The sequence below is a fragment of the Macrobrachium nipponense genome, chromosome 36 (genome assembly GCF_015104395.2).
Source record: "Macrobrachium nipponense isolate FS-2020 chromosome 36, ASM1510439v2, whole genome shotgun sequence".
Classification (NCBI taxonomy): domain Eukaryota; kingdom Metazoa; phylum Arthropoda; class Malacostraca; order Decapoda; family Palaemonidae; genus Macrobrachium; species Macrobrachium nipponense.
In genome coordinates this window covers 43,824,993-43,850,982 of record NC_087220.1, presented here as the reverse complement: position 1 = coordinate 43,850,982, position 25,990 = coordinate 43,824,993, and the positions used below count along the sequence as shown (strand labels likewise).

Sequence of the window (25,990 nt, the reverse complement as noted above, 5' to 3'; positions counted from 1 at the left end):
AGACAAGGTCATTTTTCCTTATATGACATATTTTCAGTTGGAAATGTGACTTGAATAAGTCTTGTGATTGTGAACTATTTTTTTTTTTTTTTTTAAGATATTGTTGGCGGCATGTTTATTGAGTAAAAAATTTATGTGATTCTGTTCGCAATTTTCCTTTATATCATTGTAATACGAACTTTACGTTATTTATCTTTTAGCTGCGTGAAACCAGAAGTAAAATGTGTTTTCAAGCACAGTAGTTTTGTTTTAAATAATTTTATCTCAATTTTATCTACGATTGTGTTTGATGGCATATATTTACTGGAGTTTTATCCTTGTTGCCGATGCAAGATAATGGTCATTAGCAGCTTGAACAGTTTTCTCAGCTTCAGCTTCAACTAGGTTTAAATTTAACAGTATATTTCCCTATTGAACTTTGATCTATAGCGAATAAAGTTATTATATTAAGATATCTCAGTCGTATTCTATATATAACATCATTTATAACAACTACAGTAATTATTTACTATAGAAATGTAATTTCTTTATTTAATAACATGAAACAAAAATATGGGGTGGCATTTCGAGGGTTGGAATGGATTAAGGGCATTCTAGGTATTTTCAGTTGGGAAAATTTATTTGATGTGTGAGCAAATTGAGCTATGAGCTCGGCCACGGAACGAATTAAACTCGTAGGTCAAGGTACCACTGTATGAAGATATACTTCACAATACACCCAAAGGATTTAAGGTATGCTTTTTTCACTTTACAGTAATTAGTACCATGATGTACTGTACAGTAAATTCTATAGTACTATATGTACTGCATAAATATAATTTTCTTATCGCGCCATTATGGGATTTCGGCGCCGTTGACAGATCAAGGGAGCTGTTAACCAGTCTATTGCTCTGAAAGAAGATGTGCGGCGGCCGTAGACTTTAAAATCGTTTGGCGTCAAAAATCGCTCGGCGTCGGCAGCCAGAAACGGAATCCCTGCCGCTAACCGAGGACCGCCTGTATATAAGAATGATGCCAGACTGCTACTGTGGCTTTCACATTCCCGTTGCAGTGGACAGGGTCTGTCACCCCCTCTTGGCAACAGCCACGTTCCCGTGAATTTTGAAATTAGGATGCTGTTGTCGTATGCTGTTACATAGTTTTTGTTTTACTAATTCAATAGCATTTTACATTTGTGAATTTAAGCAATTATTTGCTTTTTGTGCCCAATAACCTGTAACTTGCATTCAGCAATTTTTGTGAGATTTTCCTTAATTTTTTGAATTTTGGAAAATTTTGCCTTTTCAATCATCTTTTACATTACAGTAATACCCTGAACTTACGCGATTTGATTTGCGCGAATTCACTATAGTGCAAACTTTTCATCGGAACTTAATTAATTATCATACACGAGTTCTTCATAATAGCACGAACATTTCCGGACCCTCCAGAAGCACTGCAAAATCCTGCAAAAGTGTTTAATTTATTATGCATATTTTTAAATTTTAAAGTTTTTCTGTATAAAATATTTATTAATGTATTATTTTTATTTTTGTACATGAATAAATATGCAGTTACTGCAAATATGTACTTTTATAAGATGTGATACCCACTCACAAAATTACTCTACTTTCCAAAGATGATATCCCTTCAGAAACTTTAATTTCTGAAGTACGTACTAATATACTTGTAGTAGTATAAGTTTTCATGCTTTTAAGTGAAAACTAGTACGTAGATTATGTGTATGCTATTTATATTTTTGAAAATAATACAAAGGCAGTAGGTAATTCAGTGTTAGTCACTATATAAGAACTCAATGATCTACTAGTAAAACATCAGAGTTGTTGTTCTGTCAAAATTACTTTCTTAACCTCGGAGAAAAGTGCTGGTACAATCTGTATGTACTATGTTACGTAATTACTGCACATACAGTTAATGTACTTTTACAAGATATGATCCCATTCACACTTTTTAAAGATGATACCCCTCCAGAGTTTTACCTACATGACGTATCTCTCTCTCTCTCTCTCTCTCTCTCTCTCTCTCTCTCTCTCTCTCTCTCTCTCTCTCTCTCTCTCTCTCTCTCTCTCTCGCACGAGTTCATGATTCTAAATTGATTTAATTTTACCTTCTCCCTCTGCAAACATTACTTAAGTACATACTTGTCTTCTTTATTTTTTTTAATTGTGTGACTTCGTTATGACTGACTTGTGAAGTTTACCTAGTGATGCAAAGAAAGCTTTTACTCTGACAGAAAAAGAAAATGGCATCCCATGAATTAGGGGTAACTCTAGTATACGTACAAAAATGGATATGTATGTACATAGTAGTTACTGTAACTATTTCTATGCAAACCAGTTATTTCTTTTTTAAGGGTAATGTATTAAACTAGCTTTTAAATCAAATTACAGTAACTTTAATTTCATTTAAAAGTTAGCCTAATACTTAGGGAGCATGATTAGGGTCATCTTTAGTGTTCAAACTCTAGAAGTAAGCATTTATTAGCAATTTCAGAGACTGTGCCAAACTTACTCGAAACTTCCCCTTGCGTGAGGGGTCTGGAACCTAATCTCGCGTAATTCGGGGTATTACTGTGTACCAGTAATATGAATAAAATAGAGGTTTTGCTAAGCAGTAGGGAAGATAAGTAATGCAAGAAAAAAGAGGCTCGATTATAAAACTGGCAGTAAAGTTTCAATACTTTAAGCCAAGAGGCAGGATGTGAGGCTGAAGTTGACAGTAGGATGAAAGCTGCATGGGGGAAGTGGAGAGAGGTAGCTGGAGTAGTATGTGATGAGAAAATGCTAATGAAGCTAAAAGACAAGATCTATAACATCGTGATTAGACCAGTGTTAATGTATTGAGCAGAAACAATGGTTCTAAGAAAAAAGGAGATAAAGTTGAGAGAACAGAGATGAGAATGCTGAGATAGATTATGGGAATATCGCTGCTTGAGAGATTGGAAAATGATGAAATAAGAAGGGCAATCTTAGCAAAGATGACAAAGGATAAGAGAGTCATGTGTTGAGGATGGATGACGAGGAGGGAGTGAAGAGGGCTTGGGAAGAACCTGTTAGAGGAAGAAGATCGAGAAGGAGACAGAGAATTAGATGGCAAGATAAAGTGAAGGAAGATATGGAGAGAAGAGGCTTGGTGGAGGATGATGCCTTTGATAGAAGGCAGTGGAGAAGGTGCATCAAGCAACCGACACTTAATGGAGGGATAACAGTGAGAAAGAAGTAATCTCTGTTTTAGTGAGTGTAGTCTGGTAAATGTTTTGTGCTAGTTAGGCCATAACGTGTACCTCCATTGTATGTTCTTAACCTGTGACAAATATTCTTACTATGCCTCAGCATACTTGTTATGGTTCAGGACCTCATTTCTTGTATCTATTGTATTGCTGGTACGAGTGCTCTCCTCAGCTGACAATTATGTCCTGTGACTGGTCAGTTAATCATTGATATCTCCTCACCTATGAGAGATCCCTAAAACATCATGCATTGAAAACTTCTGTGGATTTCTCTTCAGACCCATCTCCCTCTGTGTGTGTATAGCTTGAGCCTCTCAAGTGCTGTCAAAGATTGTTTTTTTAATTTTTTTTTTGTCGAATATCATTCTTTCCAAGTTCCTCTTCCATCCAGTTCAAAGGGTCATTATCTTGCTGAAATGGGGAAGGAGGATGTGCTAAAGTACTTTTCTCGTGAGACTTCCCTAACTGTCTTTGACATACAGAACCCCCTGCTGACCAGCGTAAGTGCTCACTCCATGCACTGCCTAACTCCTGAATGAGATATCCCATCAGCATCTTTTTCTTTGGTTAACCCCCTTCTATAATTGATTCATTCAAGCTTCTGGTGTTGATACTCAGTCTTTGCCAGTCTCCAATCCACCCCTCTATCTGCTAAAGGGAAGAAGGGAGATAAATCGAAGGATTCTGGTTTCCTATCAGCATTACATTACTATAAGGCTTTCTCTGATATGTGATATAGAGGCTTATCAACCTTGTCTTATACAAGTTGGTGTGACTGTTGTCCCTTGAAAGGTGGTGTGACCATGATTTCCACATCTGTGAAAAAAGTAATTAAAGAAAAATATGAATACATATTGCGCATTTGTATGTGGCATAAAAACAGTGTATGTGCACTGAGATTTTTATATTTCTGCTTCCTATGGGATTGGAAATTTCCTGCTATAGGGTACCATTTCATTCATTCCCTTGGTATGCTTACCATCTGTAAGAGGTAATTTTAGAATACAAAAACAATATTGTACACTATTTACAATAGACATAAGGTTTACTAATAATTTGGAATTGCCACTCATCATAAATATAGATGATCATACAAAACCTACCATATATATTTTCTGGTGTTATACCTTTCAGTCGCATAAGTTGAGGATGTAAGCCCCAACCCCATGATATCATACATCCAAGACGCAAAATGAATAGTTGATATCTTCTGGAACTGATTGAGCCAATTTAATCTGAATATTTTTTCCAAACAATCTAGAATTTTCATGCTCATGCAAAACATTTGGATTGGGTTTTCCAAAGAATCATTTGCCAAATGAATGGACTTTTGATACATGACTAGTATATTCAGTATATTCGAATACTGTCTTTATATAATAAAGTTGAATTTGGATTTGTCAAACTAACTGCGTGGTGTTTTACTTCATGTTGGCTCTTGTATTTAATGAACATTTGTAGCATTAAGTATTTTGGCAATATTTACAGACCAATAGATTATTTTTCATATATCAAGACCAAGCTATAAATTTAGTTGGTGAAAACTTTGAGTTACAGCCAAGATCCAAGCCTGTTTCCATTATTAAAATCATGTGACCACAGTATAGAGGCTACATTGTGCTCCAGATTGCCTTTTTTGTTATTTTTGTTTTGTTTTCAGATTCATTAAATGTGTATTTTTGCAAATAAGACGAGATAATTTTTTTTAGAAACCAAAGCATGTCAAGTTATTTCATACATAAGAAATTAACCTGCAAAGGTACTCATTACTTTGTGATACTCATCCATGAGGAGTAGAAGTTTTATTGGGTTTAGTTGCGATGTGGGTAGAATATGAGACGTAAGTAAATAATGAGGTTCACATGTCAATAATGTGTTTAAGAAAACACTTTTGGAAATTACTATATATCATAGTTATTGATAACAGAGTACATAAGAGAATTATTTGATTATATAGAAAGCATACAGCATGTGGTTGTGAAGAATATCAATCTGTACACTTCAGGACTGCCTTACCTTTATGACAGATGTAGAAAATCTACAATATGATGATCTTTTGCATTTCTGGTGGCATTGGCAGTAACAAAGCTTAGGTGTGAGGCAGGAGTAATGCTGGCATAGCTGGTTAGCAGCTTTACTGAACAAGCCAACAAGAACAAGCTCCGTGAGATTTTTTTTTTTTCTATTACATGCTATCTATCTCAGTTAAGCTAAGTTCAAAGCAGAAGGCTACAAACCTAAGGGGTCCAGTAGAGAAAACAACCCAGTACAGAAAAGAAATATTGGAGTGAAGAATAAATTGTGATTATAAAGCAAGATAAAACAAAACCATGAGGGAAGACTTGCAAGCATGCTCAGCTTAGCATTTTCACCCAGTTGGAATTTCTGGAGTTCCAACTGTTTGGCTATATGGCTATATGACTATATCACTAAGGATTTTTAGTATCCTGCTCATATTTTTTATAATTTTTTGTGGATTTTACACTATAGCAACATGCCTTCAAACTGACATTACAGTACATACTTGTTCATCATCATATAATGGTAAGCAGCACAAGCCAGCTTAGGTACATTCATTCACTTTCGAAATTAAAAATCTTACTTAAAACTTTCAGATAAGAGCAAGACATCTGTCTGTATGTAGTATAGTTAGTTCAGAAGAATAAACTAGGCTGGCATCTTGTGTCTTAGTAACCTAGGTTAGTCCAATCTAGCCAGGGCTAAATTGGGTTCACTTTTTCTATCCTGGCTTGGTCTAGGACAGTTTTGCCCAGTACTGTAGAATCCATATGGAGTTATCATTTTTTCATGTAAGGAATTTAACTACACAGACTGCTTTTACTAGTATTTACTTATATGAACTATGTCCTTGCATTCAATCCTTACCGTGTACATATTCACATATCTTTACTTAATTCACATATCTTTACTTAGCCTATTTATCTGAATGTATTCTATATAGATATCTTGTTCTCTTTGTATACATGAGTTTGTAATTGGAAATTCCCAAGTTCATGTTTAATCATGAATAGTCTGTTATTCTGTTTGATGATTTTTTTATTGTATATCTTTCATAGAATGTTAATTTCCAGAGGTATGTATAAAGTGTCTGTGGGCTAGCCTAGATTATCCAAGGTTAGCTGAGATTAATGTACACAGGAAGAGGTAAAGATTCATATTAAAATGTTATAAGTTATAGTCTATTGCAGATGGTATAAACTTGAAGGAAAAGACTACTTCATACAGTATGAAAGTAATTAAAGAAAATTATTTTATAAAGGGTAAACGAATTTGAGTATGGTAAGCTAAAATAAAATCTAAAACAGTCATTGTAACTGTAGGCTACCCTGATTTTTGTAGAACTGATTTCCACCTAACGACCTGGTCTTTGGACACCAACAGTGTCGCTAAGCCAGTAGTGGGTGTGATTGTGGATTTTCTTGATGGGATATTTTGTTTGGTAGACAGTATAGTTCCAGTCTTAATTCAAATTGCACCACGAGTTTAAGTAAGTGGATTCATAGCATAAAATTACTAGTCTACTGTAATGTAATTTTTAAAAATTCTAATGCAGTTTAATATCTCAAGTGACTTGAGAATTATCTATAAATAATTGTTACATTCCAAGTAATTGACTAAAAAATTTAATAGTCATAAATCTCTCTCTCTCTCTCTCTCTCTCTCTCTCTCTCTCTCTCTCTCTCTCTCTCTCTCTCTCTCTCTCTCTCTCTCTCTCTCTCTGTGGTCAGCTTGTAATTTTACCAAAGAATAAGAGCTGAAATAAATCCAGTTATTGTATTTGGGAAATGAAGCATGTATATTTTGTTTATAATTATATTGCTCTTTGATCTTATTACATGTAAGGACGCACAATAAATATTCATCCATCAGTGACAACATACAAATTACCGTAACTTTAGGGAGTCCCTGTAGTTTGGTGTCCCTGTTATTATCATCTTAAATTAGAGGAAATGCTCCTTTACCGGTTATCAACTTGGAGAACACTTATTTCAAGAAAGTGAAAATTGTATTCACAAAATTAGCACAATGAGATTGGTAAATGTGGATTTCAGTTCTATAAAATTAAAGCTGCTTCTAGAGTTTCTAAGTTAAACCTTTTAACCAAGACCCATCTCTTAAGGTTTTATAGTACCACAAGAATTCATTTTTGAGAATATAACCAATTCTAGTTCACTATAATTATTTTTTTAATAGATTCATGTCTAATTTTTTATGTAGATATTGTTCTACATAGCTGATTACGTATATACGTACTGTAGTATAGTTTCCTAATAGGATGTCTTTTGACACAAAGAAATCTGATATACTAAGAGTTAAGCAAGGCTGTTTAAAGCTCTTGGAAGAAAACAATAAATATTCTTCAGTGGTACTGGTATTGGCTGAAATAAAAATGTATACTGTGTGTTGTAAAGTAAGAAAGTGGTTTAGTGGTGATACTTGAGAGAATGTTTTAAGTCTTGAGATACATTCAGAAAATAACTGAATTTTAGTTTTGCTTTAAGCATCTGTATATCAAAATGTTAGAATATGAAATTAGAAAAATTATAGTTAATGAACTTGTAGAGATTCTCAGTTAATATCACAATAGGATAACATACAAGCGCCTCAGGGGCGTGGTCGGTGTTGTCTTGATCTGCCACCTTGGTGGCCGCGAGTTCGATTCTTGGGCATTCCATTGAGGTGTTAGAGATGTGTATTTCTTGTGATAGAAGTTCACTCTCGACATGGTTCAGAAGTCACGTAAAGCCGTTGGTCCCGTTGCTGAATAACCACTGGTTCCATGCACCGTAAAAACATACAAAAACTTAACTGCAACCCTTTTAAATCCTGTAAGAGTCTACCTCTGTTCATGATCTTTTTCTTCCATTGTACTGTACTTACCACCCTTAACAATTAATTCATAATGCAACTGTGAGGGCTTCTTCCTGTTACATCTTCAGACTTCTTCCTGTCAGTTTCTGTTTCAGTGCTGAATGACCTTATAGGTCCCAGTATTTGATCTGGCCTAAATTATGTATTCTAGTCTAGTCTCTACATACATTGGCATGCCATCATTTTGGAAAGTAGGCTATTTCGCAGCAATATATACAATGACACTCCACTCATTTATTCCTTAGTTCAGTGGTTCTCAACAAGTGTGCTGAGGCACCAGTGGGTGACATATGATTAACTGTAGGCATAATATTTAGGGAAAAAATTAATAACTATAGAATTAGAAATAATTTGTATCATCAATCCTCATCATATTCCTGGTATCATTGGTCAGGATACTTCAGTATCCACTTGCCTGTTGGTAATTATTCATTCTCGGTGTATGCTAGGAAAACTGTTTTTCATAGTGAGAATGAATTTAATACTTAATACTGACAAACATGGTTTTCTAATAAGGCACCAAGACTTTGAGAGGCATGGCAGGGGTTCCTGTAGCCAGAAAGGTTGGGAACCATTGCCATAGTCTTTACTTGAGGTACAGCTTGCTTCTTTATCATAAAGGTGATAGACTGTAAGCATTCCGTTAACTAATAAAATGAGGAATTCCAAGGTTGCTCGATATTCTGATTCACATTGGCAATTTGATATGCGTTTTTAGATATGGTTGGTATGCTTATTTAATTATGAATCCAATCTCATGGTATGCAATTATTGTACTACTGTATTAGTATATTATGTTTAAGGAAATTTTTGGATATTGTAGCTGCCTTAAATGTTACTGGATCTAGCAGAATACAGTACAGTATTTTAGACTAATGAAAATGTCTTCTGTTGCTAATCTGCAACCTTGCTTGGCTGTAATATTCATAGCATGCTGATATCATCTGTGTGGAATATGGAGACTTTTTACCCCACTAAAAATATGTGCCAGCTTTGGTTACCCTTTGGCTTTATCAAATAACCCACATCATGGTTTATCCCAGTTAAAATGTGTTGTAGGATAGTAAGATAGTTCACTGAACCTTGGTTGCCAAATGCTGAGACATTGATTCTTCATCAGTAATTTTTTTATCAATTTTTTTTCAGATTATTAAAATATTCTGTAATTGGATAAGTAGGGATTCAGCTTTATTATATACAGCTTTGGGCATGTATATTTATTTTGTTTGATTTTCAAGGGAAAGAATGGAAATACTTTTTAGATTTTGAGAAAAAAGATTTCTGTTAGTATATAGGTACTTAGGGTATTTGCTGTAATACTATGAAGTAAGATTATTTTCTTGTGTATGAAATTTTCAATTTGATACCATACTTAATTAGATATTCTCCCTTTCCTGAATGGTATTTAGATCGGTTGGCTCGTACTCCAAACACTCCATCATCGTCCTCAAAGGGTGTAGGTGAAGCCAATGTGCCAAGTCCATTTTCTTCGTCACACCTAGGAAACCCTGCCTTTAACCCTCAGAAAATGGGTACAGGCAAGGGAGGGGTGAGTAAGGTATAACAGGGTATCGGTGCGTCATGTATTCTCTTGATATATAACTCATGTGACAAAATGGTTTGTGATGTGAAAAGGTACAAAGATATGATGCTGAACTGCAAAAATTGTGCTGTATATTGAGAGTATGCATTCTGGTAATCAGCCTTTGGAGCAGCAAACATTGATTTATATATTGATACCGAGTATACAATATTGTCTGGCGCACCAATCTCCAGTTTTAAATGATAAGCTGTGCCCTTGATATCAGGGCAGTAGTTTAAAGTAGCATCATCTCCCCCCTGTCTGGAATAATCAAAACTTTCTTTACTGAATGAAAACCCTGTTGATCCTGCGGCTTCATGTGTGTTCACTGAGTGTATCTCACTTTAACATTAATATTTCTTTATATTAGGAAAGAAAGCTATGTAAGATTTTGTTGTGTATCTCATTTTGGTATTGAGGAAAGTAGAAAACTATGAAATATTTAACTAATGGAATTATGTTCATAATTTTATGAGTTATAAATATAGTTGCGTATGTTGATAAAATTTGTTACAAAGGATGGTTTTCCATTTATAGCTAACAAGTTATTGATCATCTCTGTTAGAGACGATATTTTGCAAATACTGTACATAGAAGGCATAATAGTTAACCCTTTTGGACCTTGTGTAAGTTAGCAATAATATGGGTAAAAGTGGCAAATGAGAGATCTGAACTGGGCAGTGGGTTGGTGTTTTAAAAATTGAATCGGAGTATTTTCACAATAGTAATGTTTTAGCAAGCTTAAAAGTTAAGATTAAATAAGTGTGATGATTCTGAATAAAGTATTACTCAGATGAAATTTTACAAGGTTTTCCAAGTTTAGTTGTTATACAAAATTTCATAGTGGTATTTATCATTAATTTAAGACCAAACATTGCTGAAGAGTAACCTTTCCTGAAATTATTATTTATAGAAATACAAGGTCTCATCTCAAGGTGTCTGGTTCTTAAGCTGTGGAAAACGCAAGCTCAGATTTTAAGCTCGGTATTTAATTTATTTAAAGTAGGCTTTTTTGGGAGTAGTACATATAATGCAGCAATAACTGTCGCTGCTGAAAAGATTTAGTAGATGGTAATTTGGGATAGTCATTGCTTTTGCCTTTTAATTTGCGTCTGTTGGGATATAAACCATTGCCTTTTATATTACGAGATAACTTGTAGTCATTCCAATTTGTACTGATGGATACTCCTAATATGGAAGACTGATTATGAAATGCAGGAAATATACAGATTTCTATAAAAACATGTATCATTTTGTTGGTCTCCAAATCTCAAGGTTTCCTTGTTGTTTTTGTCATAAGAAAAGCCTAATTTACTTCAGAAGATTAGTCAATAAAAAGTCTGTATAGCCTATGGAATGCTGTGTAAAACAACCCAATCATATGATTGTATGGTTTCTTTATTAAGCACAGGATCTCACAGGTCTTGTAGTTCCATTTGTGCTTGATGTATCTTTAACTGAAAGTTATGTTGAAGGGTTGAAGATCTGGGAACACAAATTATTAAATTAAGATTAATATGATAAAGACCTTGTCGCTGATCCCGAAAGTGACTGCCGAATGATTCCAGCTTGTTATTTTGAAATGTGAAATAGGGGCTCAGACCTCATGTATATGTTGTACTTGCAGTAGGAACTTCTTACAGATATTGTAGCAGCAGAAGATACTAATAAGAGTAAAAATAAATTCAATGAGACGGTTAAGAGTAAAATGTTTTGCATATAAGGCAGTCTCCGGTTGACTGGGATTGTTCCATTCCTGGTTGAGTGCCGCTAACTGAGAATCGGCGATAATTATGGTAATACATAAATGGTATTTACGACTTTGTAAACACCAATAGACTGTTTATCGGTGGCTATAAACTGCCTACATACTGATGCCGCTAAACTGCTAACTGATGCTGAAAATCTCTTACCAACGGCAAAAAAACTGGTTAACAATTTTGTTAGGCAAAGGGCACAAAATTAGTACGTTGTTAACCAATGCTACCAATAAGTGAGGACTGCCTGTACCGAGATATTCAAATAGGTACTGTACTGGACAGTATTCTTTAATTTAGGTACTACTATAATCATCAAGTACAGTAATGCACCAAAATAGTGGACTGTAGTATATCGTACTTATGGATATATTGTGAAATGGAAATATTGATTTTAGGGTTTTTGCTTCCGGAATGAACGCAGAACTTGTTTTTTAAATCAGGCACTCTAACTGGGTACACCGCTCGCTTACCAGCATCGTTGTGTCACTTTTTCTTCATTAGTTTACATTGCTTTCAACTCTAAAAAATTCTGCTAAAGCTTGGACTGTTCTGCAGTTTATATTAAAAAAATCTGTTTGCCAAGGTTAGTTATTGAAACCAAATACATTTACTAAGAGTTGCGTTACAGTTGTCTTGTAAAAAACTTGCTTATTTTTAATATAATATATTTTTTATTCATCAGTCACCCAATGGAGACGATAATAAGAAAATATGCCACTAACTTGAAATAGCAGGTATTATAGTTGTTGCTAAAGAAATAAATAATGAGCAGACACCAAAACGATTTGGAGGCAAAGGCAATGCCTGGAACTAACAAAATCACAAGTAGTACTTAATTTAACTTACTGCGCTTATAAATAAGGAAGTTGGAATTTTTAAAACCAGATTTGATAATTTATGAAAGAAACATCTCTGAATTAAGTTACGTTTGGCAACTACTAAAGACAGTGATGGTGTTGGTAAAACAGAATCGGCTGATGATTTTAAGAGTGTAAAACAAAATCAGAATGCAAATGGCAAATGATCACTGTTCATATTTTGTAAAATAATAATGGGACAATAATACATGCAGTATGATTAGATACAGTAAAACAGCAGTTTTATTCGAATTATCATTATTCTCAATACATACAGTTACGTGTTATTCGACTTTTGCAAATTGATGATTGATATGTTGGTGTAACAATGTAACTAGGGCAATAGTCCTCTCTCTCTCTCTCTCTCTCTCTCTCTCTCTCTCTCTCTCTCTCTCTCTCTCTCTCTCTCTCTCTCTCTCTCTCTCTCTCTCTCTCTCTCTCTCTCTCTCTCTGCATTTCATCGACCACTATACTTATGTTGGTGCTCCATCCTCTACTAAAAAAAATCCAGTTTTTAGAAACCTGGATGAAGGATTGTCAACTTCTTTTACCGACATGAACAAGTGAATTAAGAAACAGCTCATTGCAACAGCAGTTAAACCTGCCAAGATTTTTAATGATAGGCTAACCCCAGGAGTGTCCATAGTTGTCAATAAATAATTAATTATTGTCACAGCTATCAATACTGTAAACAAAATATCAGTAATAATGGTAGAAACCATTATTCAAATTAATCACTAGTGATCCAGCTATTAATATTGTAAACAAAACAACTGTGATTACAGTAATTGCTGTGGATAATTACCATAATTAGACGTTCGGATGAGCAAGCTCTCATTTTGTCACAGGTGTATGATCTGTATCTGTAATTCTAAAAACCGAAAAGCTCCATAAACCTAAATATTTTTTCAAAAGGTAAACATTTTACAGATTGTCAACATTATCGTACGCCATTTGCATTTGATATTGTTTGCATTCTCAGAATCTCGGCTGATTGAGTATACTAGCAATATCTTTATTGACATTTCCATTGCCATTAACTGCTAGAGGGGATGTAATTAGGAGATACTTTTGCTTTTATAATCAATACTTAATTGTATAATTATTAAGTGTGATTTCGCCAATTCCGTACATCACTTCCCCCTGCTCCATTATTCACTTTATTCAGCCTCTGCTATAACCTGCAGCTTCAATTTAATGGGATTTTTTCTTCAGATCCCCATTACATGAAGAATGAGTAAAAATGTATTTTATTTTTACTTTTGGAAGCCACCATTGAGCATCGGCAGTGACAACTTAAATGCAACTGTTGCCTGATTAGGTTGTAATACTGACAGATATCCATTAGCAAAAGCTGAATAGTAGTTGTGTATTGAGAATGATAATAATTTTAATAAAACTGTTGTCTTACAGTGTCTAATCATATTGCATCTATTATTACCATATTATAGTATTATGATATGAACAGAGTGATCTGCCATTTGCATTCTAGTTTTGTTTACATTCTTAAAATAATCAACTGATTTCGTTTTACAGTATCATCACTATTTTTAGTTGCCGAAAGGAACTTAATTCAGAGATACATTTCTTTCCTAAGTTATGAAAGCTGTTTAAAAATTGCAGCTACAGGCAGTCCCCGGGTTATGACGAGGGTTCCGTTCTTGAGACACGTTGTAAGGCAAAAATTGTCATAAGCCAGAACATCGTAAAAAATCTTCAGAAGTTTTTTTTTTTTTTTTTTTATGAAAAATGCAATAAGAATGCAGTTTACATAGTTTTTAATCCACCCAAAGCATTAAAAGTAAGGTTTTCTTAGGATTTTTAATGATGTTCCGGCTTACGACGATTTTCGGGTTACAAGGCGTCTCAAGAACGGAACCCCCGTCGTAACCTGGGGACTGCCTGTATTAATATTTTAAAATTGGTAAATCATAGTTATAAGCATTTTGTGGGTGTATATACTTAAGAGTAACACTTGTAGGAGGGTGATTTAAGATAACTTATGGTATTTTGGGATGCATTTTTGTTAAAGTATTAAATTGTTGTGGTATGATGATTTAAGGAATCTTTTTGTTTGAACCATAAAATAGGCAGTAAACCATTAAAATAAGCAGTTACAAGTATTTTAGTTTAAAGGGTACAGTGTATAGATATAATTAATAGCAAAAACATGCATTCACATATATATACAAGGATTTATAGTTTTCTTTGATATCATTGTAGGTTCAGATGCTTTTATCTGTTATCTTGGTGAGCTACTGTACAGTAAATTTTTGAACATTTCAGTTTGTCTGTTATATTGTGTGAAGAATGTAAGTTACAGAGAAGGGTCATCTTGTTATGACATATACTGTGTATTGTATGTGAATTAGTAATGTGTATGTAGCAATAGTAATGGTTGCATTAGTAGTAGCTGTGGTAGTATTGTCCTCATTATATTTATTTTTCTCAGCAACTTCATTTATTTGTAGCTTTTGGTAGGAACAGATTTCTCAGAAGGGATCTAGTTTATGCCATTGCCTGTTAATGAACTTTAAATCCATTGTTGATTTTATTTTTTTAGATGTAGTTTGTGGTTTCATCCAATGGATTTTTGGTATTCATTGATTTTGATATTTTCTTTTGTTTTTGTAATTTTATATGAATATTTCTGATCTCTCACCAGTGCATTTTTGTGTATGGTTTGGTTCTGTGCAAGCATGCATACACAATTGGCATAATTTGTAGTATATTTTAAACTGTATTTTTTTATGAATTAAGAGCGCATATGAAGCTGCAGACATAACAGGTTGAACGAATTATCAGTGAGTTATTATAAAGAAAGGCTGTTTTGATTAAAATGGAGAATCCTTTTGTAAACTTGCATTCTTGTGTTGGTTGGTCATGTAGTCTTTCCCTCCTTCAGTAAAACTTGTATTGGTATCAGTTGATGTTCTTCCGACTTGTAGGCACCACTGTAGTTATGTCTCTCATTACCAGATATCCCATTGTCAATGAAAGTAGCAGTTGCTAGCATTGATACAAATTTGGGATAAAGCAATGCATGCTCTTGAAATTGATAGCCTCCCCCTGAGGCTGAGATTAGACAAAATCTTCAAACCTTTCTTGCTTCCAGCAAAGCGGCGAAGGGCGAATCCCGAAACCACCAAAAGCTCCTGACAAGCCATTGATGCCCTACATGAGATACTCTCGCAAGGTATGACTTCTGGTCTCTGTTTTTGTAATTATTGTTCTTGCATGATTAGAATTTGTATAAGGTAATTGACTATTTTGAGGTAATTTTTTAAATTAAAAGTTTCAGTTGTTATTTTTGAGTTTTGAAAATTTGTTATTTCAGGCTCTTGGTATAATGGGTTTTCAAGTTTTGATCTTGTGAAGTTGTTTAGCTTTACCTTCGTTCATGCTACTGAATATGAATGGGGACAGGAATATATAGTTGCATTATTTGTTTTTGAAATATAAATAAATCAGATTGGAAATTATTTTTAAATATATTTATCGGTGTCTTAAGATTGTTATAAAATTATGGATAATTTTGACTTGATTATATAGTTATCATAGTTATATTGTTGTCATAGTTATGCAGTATTCATACCATGGAAGATGTTAGTCACCTTAGTAAAGGCATTATCAAAGTTGCCTGGTATTGAATTGTTACTTGTTCCTACACGATATACAAACCCTCAGTCCTTTACATAAGGAATTAGTTCCTTGTTGGACGAGTGGATTTTGTGGTCGGCTACCAATTCGGTGGTCCAAAGTTTGATTCTCAGCACGGCCAACTCGGAACCAGAGGAATTTATTTTTGGTGATAGAAATTCATTTCTCGATATGTGGTTTGGATCCCACAGTAAGCTGTAGGTCCTGTTGATAGATAACCAATTAGTTCCTAGCCATGTAAAAATATCTAATCCTTTGGGCCAGCCCTAGGAGACTTGTTAATCAGCTCAGTGGTCTGGTAAAACTAAGATATATTTAGCTTTACATAAGGAATTACTTTCGGCGTAGGCTGGAAAATGGCCATTAAATTCTTGAACAAGGTGGTTAGGCAGCAACTACAGTCTGGTAGGCGGGTAGACCCACCTGCCCACTTTGCTTTTGGCCGTCTTTCGATGAAGACGTATGTTTGTGAGCTCTTGGTGACTAGCCGTTAATTATGATTTTCCCGGTGGGATTTTTATTTTGTTATTTTGAATGAATATGTATATACTGTGTTTGATATTAATAATTAATTGACTTTAATAAGATATTAATAATTAATTGACTTTAATAATTAATATGCAAAGCCACTTTTTGTGATAGCCTTTCTGCTTTGTATTAAGGATCGGCGGCAAGGGTGTGCCAGCACCCTTATTACATATTTTTGCCCTTTAACATTTGGATGAGACGTATTTACCCAAAATTTACGCTTACACTTAGTAAATTACCGAGGGGAACTTCGGAGGTTTGTCCTTTGTTTCTTTTGGTATTTCCTCTTCTCTTTCATCCTTTCGCTAGCTTACCGAACGAAGATAGAGGAGGGGGGCATGTGGTGTTGGTGTTTGAAGGATCTCCTCTCATTTCAGAGGGCAGGGCCCTTGGATATGAGAGGAGTATCCTTATTTTTTAAATCCTATTTTCTTTCTTTTACAGGCTAACAGTGGTGATAGTTGATTACAACAGTAGATGGCTGGATATCTCTTCATGTTGACTATCCTAACCTGGGAATTGTACCTGTGACTCATAGCATATTGTGATATTAGTCCTTGAGTGTGTGTACTGTTCCCCTGCTGGAAATCATATTCATTTGCTGGTGCCATCCTGGAGTTTCGTCACTGGATAAAGCCTTCGCCAATGCCCTGTGATTATCAACTCTATTCCTGCTGGTAAATGTACCTCATCCTGTAGCAGTCTTGTAGAATTTGGAGAAGTCGAGGAGGAAGAGAGGTCATCAAGTGTGGTAATCTTCCTCTTCAAAATCATCATATTTTTATTCTGAACTGAGGAGGCAGTTGGGTCTTCCGTTGACTCGGCCGTTCCTTCTGGAACAGAAACTGTCACGCTGTCCCTAGGGCCTAGCGTGTCGGGAGCCGTAGAAGTGTAAACTTCGGCTTGCATTTCTGCTGCTAGTCCTAGAGGTTCTGCCCCTAAGACTAGTTCCATGTTGGGTGCTCGTTCGCGTGCATCTAGAGTCGGTGACGTCGAGTCCGCTCACTGTCATGACTTGGGCACAGAGGGAAAGAAAGGAGTGAGTGGCTCAGGTGACTCACGCCTTACCACTGATCGCTCCCACGGTGATTGCTCGGTACCCAGGGTTGACGTGATCGGGCCTGCGGGACCGTGCATGCAGTGAGATTGGTAGGTGGTACCCCATTGGGCCATCTTGAGAGGTTTCGGACTCGACGAGGACTTGAACGCGTCTGAGGACTGCACCGGCCCTCTCCAGTCAGGTGCACGCTCAACCCTACCCAGACCACGGCCACATTCGTGTGACTGACCAGTCTTGGTAGCGGTAAACGTTTCTTCTGCCGTGCAAGAGTTTTGTAACCCGCAGGAAAGCATTTCTCCAGGACAATACCGCTTTCCTAGACTCATGTCGCGGCCATTACTGCAGGTTGATGGCTGGCCGTGACTTGCTTCTCCTCATAGTTCTGCTAGCAAAGCGAGCGAGAGCGTCCAATCTTCCTCACCCATTCCCTCTACTTCCTGTGGCTACACCGGGAGGGGCAAGGTGAAGAGGAGGTGATCCTGCAGAGTGCTCTCTTTAGGATTCAGCGTCGGGGAACTACGTTCCTGAAAAGATCTTAGGGACCGGACGTACATCCACGTCGTTGTCAAATCTGGAGACTATGTCTCCCTGATTTTTTCTGTCATTTGGACAGATTTCAATTCGTCTCCTATGGGTTCTTACGGTTTGGGAGCCTCAAGTGTATATTCTGTTATTTTTTACTCCTCCTAGATTTCTACAGGAGTCGAGAAGGGGCCCCACCCTAATGATCATTTTGATGAAATTGGGGGGTCTCGCCGAGTGCTTGAATTCTTTGGAATTTCTAGCACTCTCCGAGTGTTTTGGTCTTCTATGATCTGCAAACACTCGGGCGAGACAAGAATTCCTGATAATTACTACTACAATACCCGGGAATCACGCTGAATGCTTTAATTCCTTGGAATTTCTGGCATTCTCAGAGTGTTATTGTTTTCTATAATTTCCAAACACTTGGGCGAGATAGATATCCCAGTAAATGTCATTATGAAATTTGGGAGTCTCGCTAATCCATTAAATCCCTTGGAATTTCTGGCATTCACAGAGTGATTTGGTTTTTTGTGATATCCTAACACTCTGGCAACAGGCATTCCCGATAATAAATTAAAATAATCGGGAGTCTCGCCGAGTGCCTGGATCCCTTGGTTTCGCTGGCACTCGCTGAGTGCTCGGCTTCATTCTATTGCAGAGTCTCTCAATTATTGTCTTACAAGAGTTGGGTTTTGTCGTGTTTACTCGTTGAGTGTGGGAATTTTACAAATTCTAGCGCTCGGCGAGCACTCACTATCACGAGTGCTTGGGTAGCAAGACGAGCCTTTACCAGTACAGAAGAGTTCACTCTTCAGTCTGGTTTGGAGTTATGCAGAGCTTGGAACTGCATGCAACACCTGGGTGAATGGTCAAGTCCCGTCCTCGTGTCTTGGACCTTGGGGTCCAAACACGTAGGCCTCCAAAGAAAACAGTTAATTGGGAAGAAGTGATAGTTCTTGGTTGATGATTACCATGCATAATTATGTAGTGGTGATCTGCTCAGCTTAATCAGACAGCTCTGCTGCAAACGAACTCTGCTCTTGATCGGTGAGGTTTCTTGCCATGACATAGCACCCACCCTTCCCATGTTACAGTGAGTTTTTCATGGGGGTCATCATCGTTCGTCTTTGCCATCTGACGCCTCTTAACCTCCTTCTTCAAAGGTTTCCACAGCCTAAGAAGAGGAAGGGATTTCTTTGCCCCCTAAGAGGCGAGACTTCTAAGGGTCTGCATCTTTTCCCTGAGGAGGGAGCATTTGCCTGTCTCTTTGGCTTACCTGACCCTTCTGGAGCGGGAACCTGGACGCTATCCCGAAAATATAGTGTCTTGAGACCCCCAGGAGTTCAAACCCAGGTTCGTTCTCCTGTGTCTGGTTCCAAGGGCGCTGCTCATGGAACCGGGGCTGCGTCATGTATGTGTGTACGGGTCTCTCTGAGTGTACAACCTCCAAGGGGAGTCCTACATCCACAGTCAGTGATAGGTAGTCTTCTCTCCATCAAAATAGTGGCGCAGGGCGAGAGAAGGAACTGAGCCACGTTGGTGGCTCACACCCACCTGTGAAAGCCAGGAATTGCTGTTCTTTAGGTGCTAAGATTGATGTCGCTGTTCCTTGGGACAAGGCATCTGAAGGAGATAGAAAGTCATCTGTGTAGTCCTCTTCGTGAAGTTTAATCACAGGGAAGCTAGATGCGTAGCAAGATGTGGCAAGTTCTCGCCAGCTTTTACTGCATTTAATTCCGGTCAACTTTTACTCTTGTTCACGCAAACGAAACAGTTGTAGGAAATTAATGCTTCGTTCAACAGAACATCGCAAGGTCAGGGAAGAACGCACAAGAACAGTCATCCTCCTCTCTTTTTTCCCTCTACTTCCTGGTTACACCGGAATGAACAAGAAAATAAGAGGAATTCTGTGAAGTTTGAATCTGAGAGACTATGTTTTTAGTTCTATCTTAGGATCCTACCGAACTTATGTCAATCTGTTCAGGATGGATAGCACCGAGAGTTTTGAACGCCTCTCCAGTGCTACTGATTTGGGAACAACCAGTTTGGCTTGAACTAGTTGTCTCTGATATCCTGTTATCACCGTAGAAGTCTCCCTTTGGGACAACTTCACTTTCACTCTCATCATTAGAGAATGAAGAAGGTCTTCTTCCAGTCCTTATTCTTGTGTCTTGAATGAAGAAGATTTAGGCTAGAGTGCAATTTACGGGAACCTATGACTGTACTTGGCTAGAGTGCAATTTACGGGAACCTATGACTGTACTTGTATATTTTTCTCACGACATACCTCTGTTATCAGTTGCATTGTCTGAGTAATAGGCGCATATCTGTAAGTCAATTCTTCTGATATGTGACCTAGACAAATAGGACCTTCTCTTAATTAACCTGAAACTCAGGATAGCCTTTTGGGCCTCCCAAGAGTTTCGGTTTTGATTTTGAGATAACTAGTGGTATTGTTTCCTAACAACACCACAGCATTTGCATTATCGCTGAACAAGAGGGTTTTCTTCCCTCCCATTTCGGTTAAAATGCAGATGCTCGAGCGTATCTTTTTTGCACTCGATGGTTTTAGCCGAATGCATTCCATTGCGATATGCACTACCAGGCAAGTCAGTACTATAAGGAGTCGAGCAAGTGGTAGGAGTACTCTTGGTACTGCCTTCTCTCCGAGATTCTGTTCATTTTAGTTTTGTTTCTCCTCTGTCGAGGATTAACTACCAATTCGAATTGCTCTGCCCTGCAATCACAGACTTAGGTCTCCAGTTACTTGGAATTCTCGCATAAGGCCCATGTCTCGTGCTTCACATTTACCGTTGCGAGAATTTTCAGACAGAGATAATATCATTGACTAGTTATCATCTTTCTGTTTACCCCACGGTATAATGGAAGTCTGTAGCCTGGTCTTCTGTTCCATCACACCTGCCCCATTGGCCGCTGTGATGATGCAGAATGATTTTCTTCAGATAATTTGAGTTTTGTCTTCAAATATATATTTTCTAATTTGTAAGGTGTTTAGTTATTCTTTGTTCACCCCAAATCGAAAATGAATAACGGAAGATTTTGCACATTCTCTGCCCGACTATCTCTGCTTCCAAAGTAAATAGAAAATTCCTCCCTGATCCAACCCACAAGAAGCAGTTCTTCAGGCAGTACAATCCCTGTGTTTTCCTTACTAAAAGACTCTCTGTCTTCATTGCAAGCTCCAGCTTTCTCGCCAAGCAGCAATGAAATCGCGGAATAACTTTTTCAGTCCTCTGTAAAACAACAGGGATTAGAGCCGTCTTCACTGGTTGGTGTCATTGATGGGACTTTTTCTATGATAAGAATCTTGAGAGTTTATTTCTCTTGATTCAACTGTGAAAACGTAGGTCCACATTCACTTTAGTCATCCACTAAGTACTATAGTATTGTTTCTCCTTGGTTGAGATTCAACTACTGATGAGAAACTACCGTCTTGCCATCACAGGGACCTCGGTCTCTAGAAGGCTTTTGACTCGTCTAATTGACTCTCGTCTAATGTGCACATGCCTCGCGAGAATCATCATCTCATCTCTCAACATACAGTGTTCCCCCCGTATTCGTGGGGGATGTGTACCAGACACCCGCATGAATAGTTAAAACCCGCGAATAGTTAAAACCACCACTAAAAATGCTTATAACTGCCTATCTTGAAAGTTTAGGTACCAAATGTATACCTTTAATAACATCCTACTTCATATATACCTAAAATTACTAACCTATTACTCTATTAATCTTTGAGGTTATATTATTAATATAATCTCAAAGTCATCTTTAAACATTTTACCATTAGAAATATATACCTACAGCCAATAACAGATAGAGAGAGATCAGTGAATGGCAACATCATATATCTGACCAAGAGTGAAATTATGAATTATTTCTGAGACAGAGAGAATAATAATGAGAGAGAGAGAGAGAGAGAATCCGACTCCTTCCCCTCCGTCAATTCGTATTTCAAACTGTCATTTACTCCCCCGCCCACCTTCCCCCACGGGGATAAAAAGACTGGGAGTCACTATTTTTAATCAATCTTATTAATATTTGAAAATTAGTTATATGGTTAATCATTTATTTATACTATAAAACAAATAAACATACGTAAGTAAAACAAACATACGTAAGTAAAAGAGAGAGAGAGCGAGAGAGGTTATTGTCACTGTTTAATCTTATTAAACTTAATATTATTTGTAAACTAGTACTGTATATTATTATTTAACCATAAAATGTAGTATTGTCCTTAAAGATATACTTTTACATACACTTCTAGCCCAAACAGAGGGCAAGAGTTACCACTAGGACATATGTATCTAGTGTGGCAAGAGAGAGAGAGAGAGAGAGAGAGAGAGAGTTATCCTTATTTAAAAGAGTGAAATGGATAGATTATTGTATTTCTTTATACTATCACACATGAATTTAGAAATTAGTTATATTACTATTATTATGGGAAAATATTAATAAACATACACATGTACCATAGAAATTCTCTCATCTCAGTCAGAGAGAGAGAGAGAGAGAGAGAGAGAGAGAGAGAGAGAGAGAGAAAATTTACGTGATCCTGAGTGGGCAACACACACTCCCCCTCCGGACACATTACTTGATAAATTTGACAGCTGTTGGACCCCAGCCATCTCAGCTTGGCTACGTGGAGTTCAAGGACAAGATGTCGGGTAAAAGGGATTTGCTTTCATTCTTGCATAATTTTTTTTATTTATAAACTAAAATCTTGCTAATTCACTTTAGTATTTTCTTTAATGAATTACATTATTGCTGTTTACTTTAGTATTGATATTTGAAAATTAGTACATCATTTATTTATCATCCAAAAAACATACATCTCTGAGAGAGAGCGAGAGAGAGAGAGAGAGAGAGAGAGAGAGAGAGAGAGAGAGATTATCGTAGTAATTGTAAAATACTTAAACATATGCTTTTTGTAATTACAGTTATTATTATTATTATTTTTTATTTTTTTTTGCTCTATCACAGTCCTCCAATTCGACTGGGTGATATTTATAGTGTGGGGTTCCGGGTTGCATCCTGCCTCCTTAGGAGTCCATCACTCTTCTTACTATGTGTGCCGTTTCTAGGATCACACTCTTCTGCATGAGTCCTGGAGCTACTTCAGCCTCTAGTTTTTCTAGATTCCTTTTCAGGGATCTTGGGATCGTGCCTAGTGCTCCTATGATTATGGGTACGATTTCCACTGGCATATCCCATATCCTTCTTATTTCTATTTTCAGATCTTGATACTTATCCAATTTTTCCCTCTCTTTCTCTTCAACTCTGGTGTCCCATGGTATTGCGACATCAATGAGTGATACTTTCTTCTTGAATTTGTCAATCAACGTCACGTCTGGTCTGTTTGCACGTATCACCCTATCCGTTCTGATACCATAGTCCCAGAGGATCTTTGCCTGATCGTTTTCTATCACTCCTTCAGGTTGGTGCTCGTACCACTTATTACTGCAAGGTAGCTGATGTTTCTTGCACAGGCTCCAGTGGAGGGCTTTTGCCACAGAATTATGCCTCTTTTTGTACTGGTTCTGTGCAAGTGCCGGGCATTCGCTTGCTATGTGGTTTATGGTTTCATTTTTCGTATTGCACTTCCTACATATGGGAGAGATGTTATTTCCGTCTATCGTACTTTGAACATATCTGGTTCTTAGGGCCTGATCTTGTGCCGCTGTTATCATTCCTTCAGTTTCCTTCTTTAGCTCTCCCCTCTGTAGCCATTGCCAATTGTCATTGCTGGCTAGTTCTTTAGTCTGTCTCATGTATTGTCCGTGCATTGGTTTGTTGTGCCAGTCCTCTGTTCTTTCTGTCTTTCTCCTGTCTCTGTATATTTCTGGGTCTTCGTCTGCTTTTATTAGTCCTTCTTCCCATGCACTCTTTAGCCACTCGTCTTCACTGGTTTTCAGATATTGCCCCAGTGCTCTGTTTTCGATGTTGACGCAGTCCTCTATACTTAGTAGTCCTCTCCCTCCTTCCTTTCGTGTTATGTATAGTCTGTCCGTATTTGCTCTTGGGTGTAGTGCTTTGTGTATTGTCATATGTTTCCTGGTTTTCTGATCTATGCTGCGGAGTTCTGCCTTCGTCCATTCCACTATTCCTGCGCTGTATCTGATTACTGGCACTGCCCATGTGTTTATGGCTTTTATCATATTTCCGGCATTGAGTTTTGACCTGAGTATCGCCTTGAGTCTCTGCATATATTCTTTCCTGATCGTGTCCTTCATCTCTTGGTGTTTTATATCTCCTCCTTCCATTATTCCCAGGTATTAGTATCCTGTCTCATCTATGTGTTTGATGTTGCTCCCATCTGGTAGCTTTATCCCTTCAGTTCTCGTTACTTTGCCTTTTTGTATGTTGACTAAGGCGCATTTTTCTATTCCAAACTCCATCCTGATGTCCCCAGATACAATCCTTACAGTCTGGATTAGGGTATCTATTTCCTTGATGCTCTTACCATACAGCTTGATGTCGTCCATGAACATCAGATGGTTGATTCTGTTACCTCTTTTCTTGAGTTGGTACCCGGCATCCATCTTCTGTAGTACTTTTGTCATGGGAATCATGGCTACTACGAAGAGTAGTGGGGACAGTGGTTTTTTTATTATTATTATTATTTGAAAATATTAATAAACATATACATATGTGTACCATAAAAATCTCTCATCTCAGTAGAGAGAGAGAGATTTTTGTAATTACAGTTATTATTATTATTATTATCATTATTGTTATTATTACTATTATCATTTGAAAATATTAATAAACCTATGATACATACATGTACTTACCATAAAAATCTCTCATCTCAGGAGAGAGAGAGAGAGAGAGAGAGAGAGAGAGAGAGAGAGAGAGAGAGAGAGAGAGAGAGAGAGACCTGGAGTTCGAAAGAAAGATGTGTGAAGACTGGGATTTCCTTCATTCTTACATAAGTTTTAAAATTTATAAACTAAAATCTTCCTAATTCACTGTAGTATTCTTTATTGAAGTGATTGCTCTTTACATTAATATTAATATTTGAAAATTAGTAAATCATTTATCATACAAAAAGCATACATCTCTGTAAGAGAGAGAGAGAGAATTATTATTGTTATCATGTGATATCATTTAATCTTATTAAACTTACTAATACAGTATTGATCATTATTAATATTTTAAAATTAGTAAATAATTTTTGTATCATAAAAGTGTCTATAGGCATGAAAATAACATAAAAATAGTACACTAATTAGTGATTATTTATTGTCGGAAAACGCCGCAAATAGGCGAATTCACCGCAAATAATGGGTAGATATGATCCAGAGAAAAATCCGCGAATCAGTGAGTCCGCGAATACGGGGGGCCCACTGTAGTTAGCGAACAAGAAGGACGATTCGTAATGTTGTTCTCAGCACCACCCTTCAAAGGGCTGGTGTCATATTGTGACTACGTCTCAGATTTGCAGCAGTGTAATCATTCTGTTAACAAGAATGAATTCATCATGATCTGCACTGTGGACTTTGTATTGGTTGATCCAGATCAGTCCTTACTTTGTCCTATTGTGTTACTGGACCTATGAAGGATCAACACCCTTCATTAAGTGTCGATACCTTTATCCACTGCAGACTGCCAATGCAGAAGTCTAATGACACGTCTATCTCAGAGTCTGACGATATTGTGAGAGACTTCTCTGCGGTTGGATATTCCAGTGGCTGCGTACATTTCATCACTCCGAAGAATATGTCGGACTGAAAGATAGGTGAGGTCTCATTGCGACCATATTTATATCTTTCTTCCTTCGGGTCTGCCCACAGGTCCTTGGAACCTCTTTTCCTTGGACTGGTGGTTGGATGAATTATGATTGCTCACTCATTTTGAAAAGGCCCAGAAGTC

General features: G+C 36.9%; 1 protein-coding gene across 8 annotated transcripts in view; it reads left to right on the top strand.

Annotated features, from left to right (window-relative positions):
• The window catches only part of LOC135203588 (SWI/SNF-related matrix-associated actin-dependent regulator of chromatin subfamily E member 1-like), a 148,968-nt gene that overhangs the window by 93,647 nt on the left and 29,331 nt on the right, over positions 1-25,990 (top strand). For all 8 annotated transcript variants that reach the window (XM_064233367.1, XM_064233368.1, XM_064233366.1 and 5 more), the window contains 2 exons: positions 9,532-9,680; positions 15,437-15,517. In XM_064233367.1, the coding sequence (XP_064089437.1) occupies positions 9,532-9,680; positions 15,437-15,517 (230 nt within the window). The remainder of the gene's footprint in view (positions 1-9,531; positions 9,681-15,436; positions 15,518-25,990) is intronic.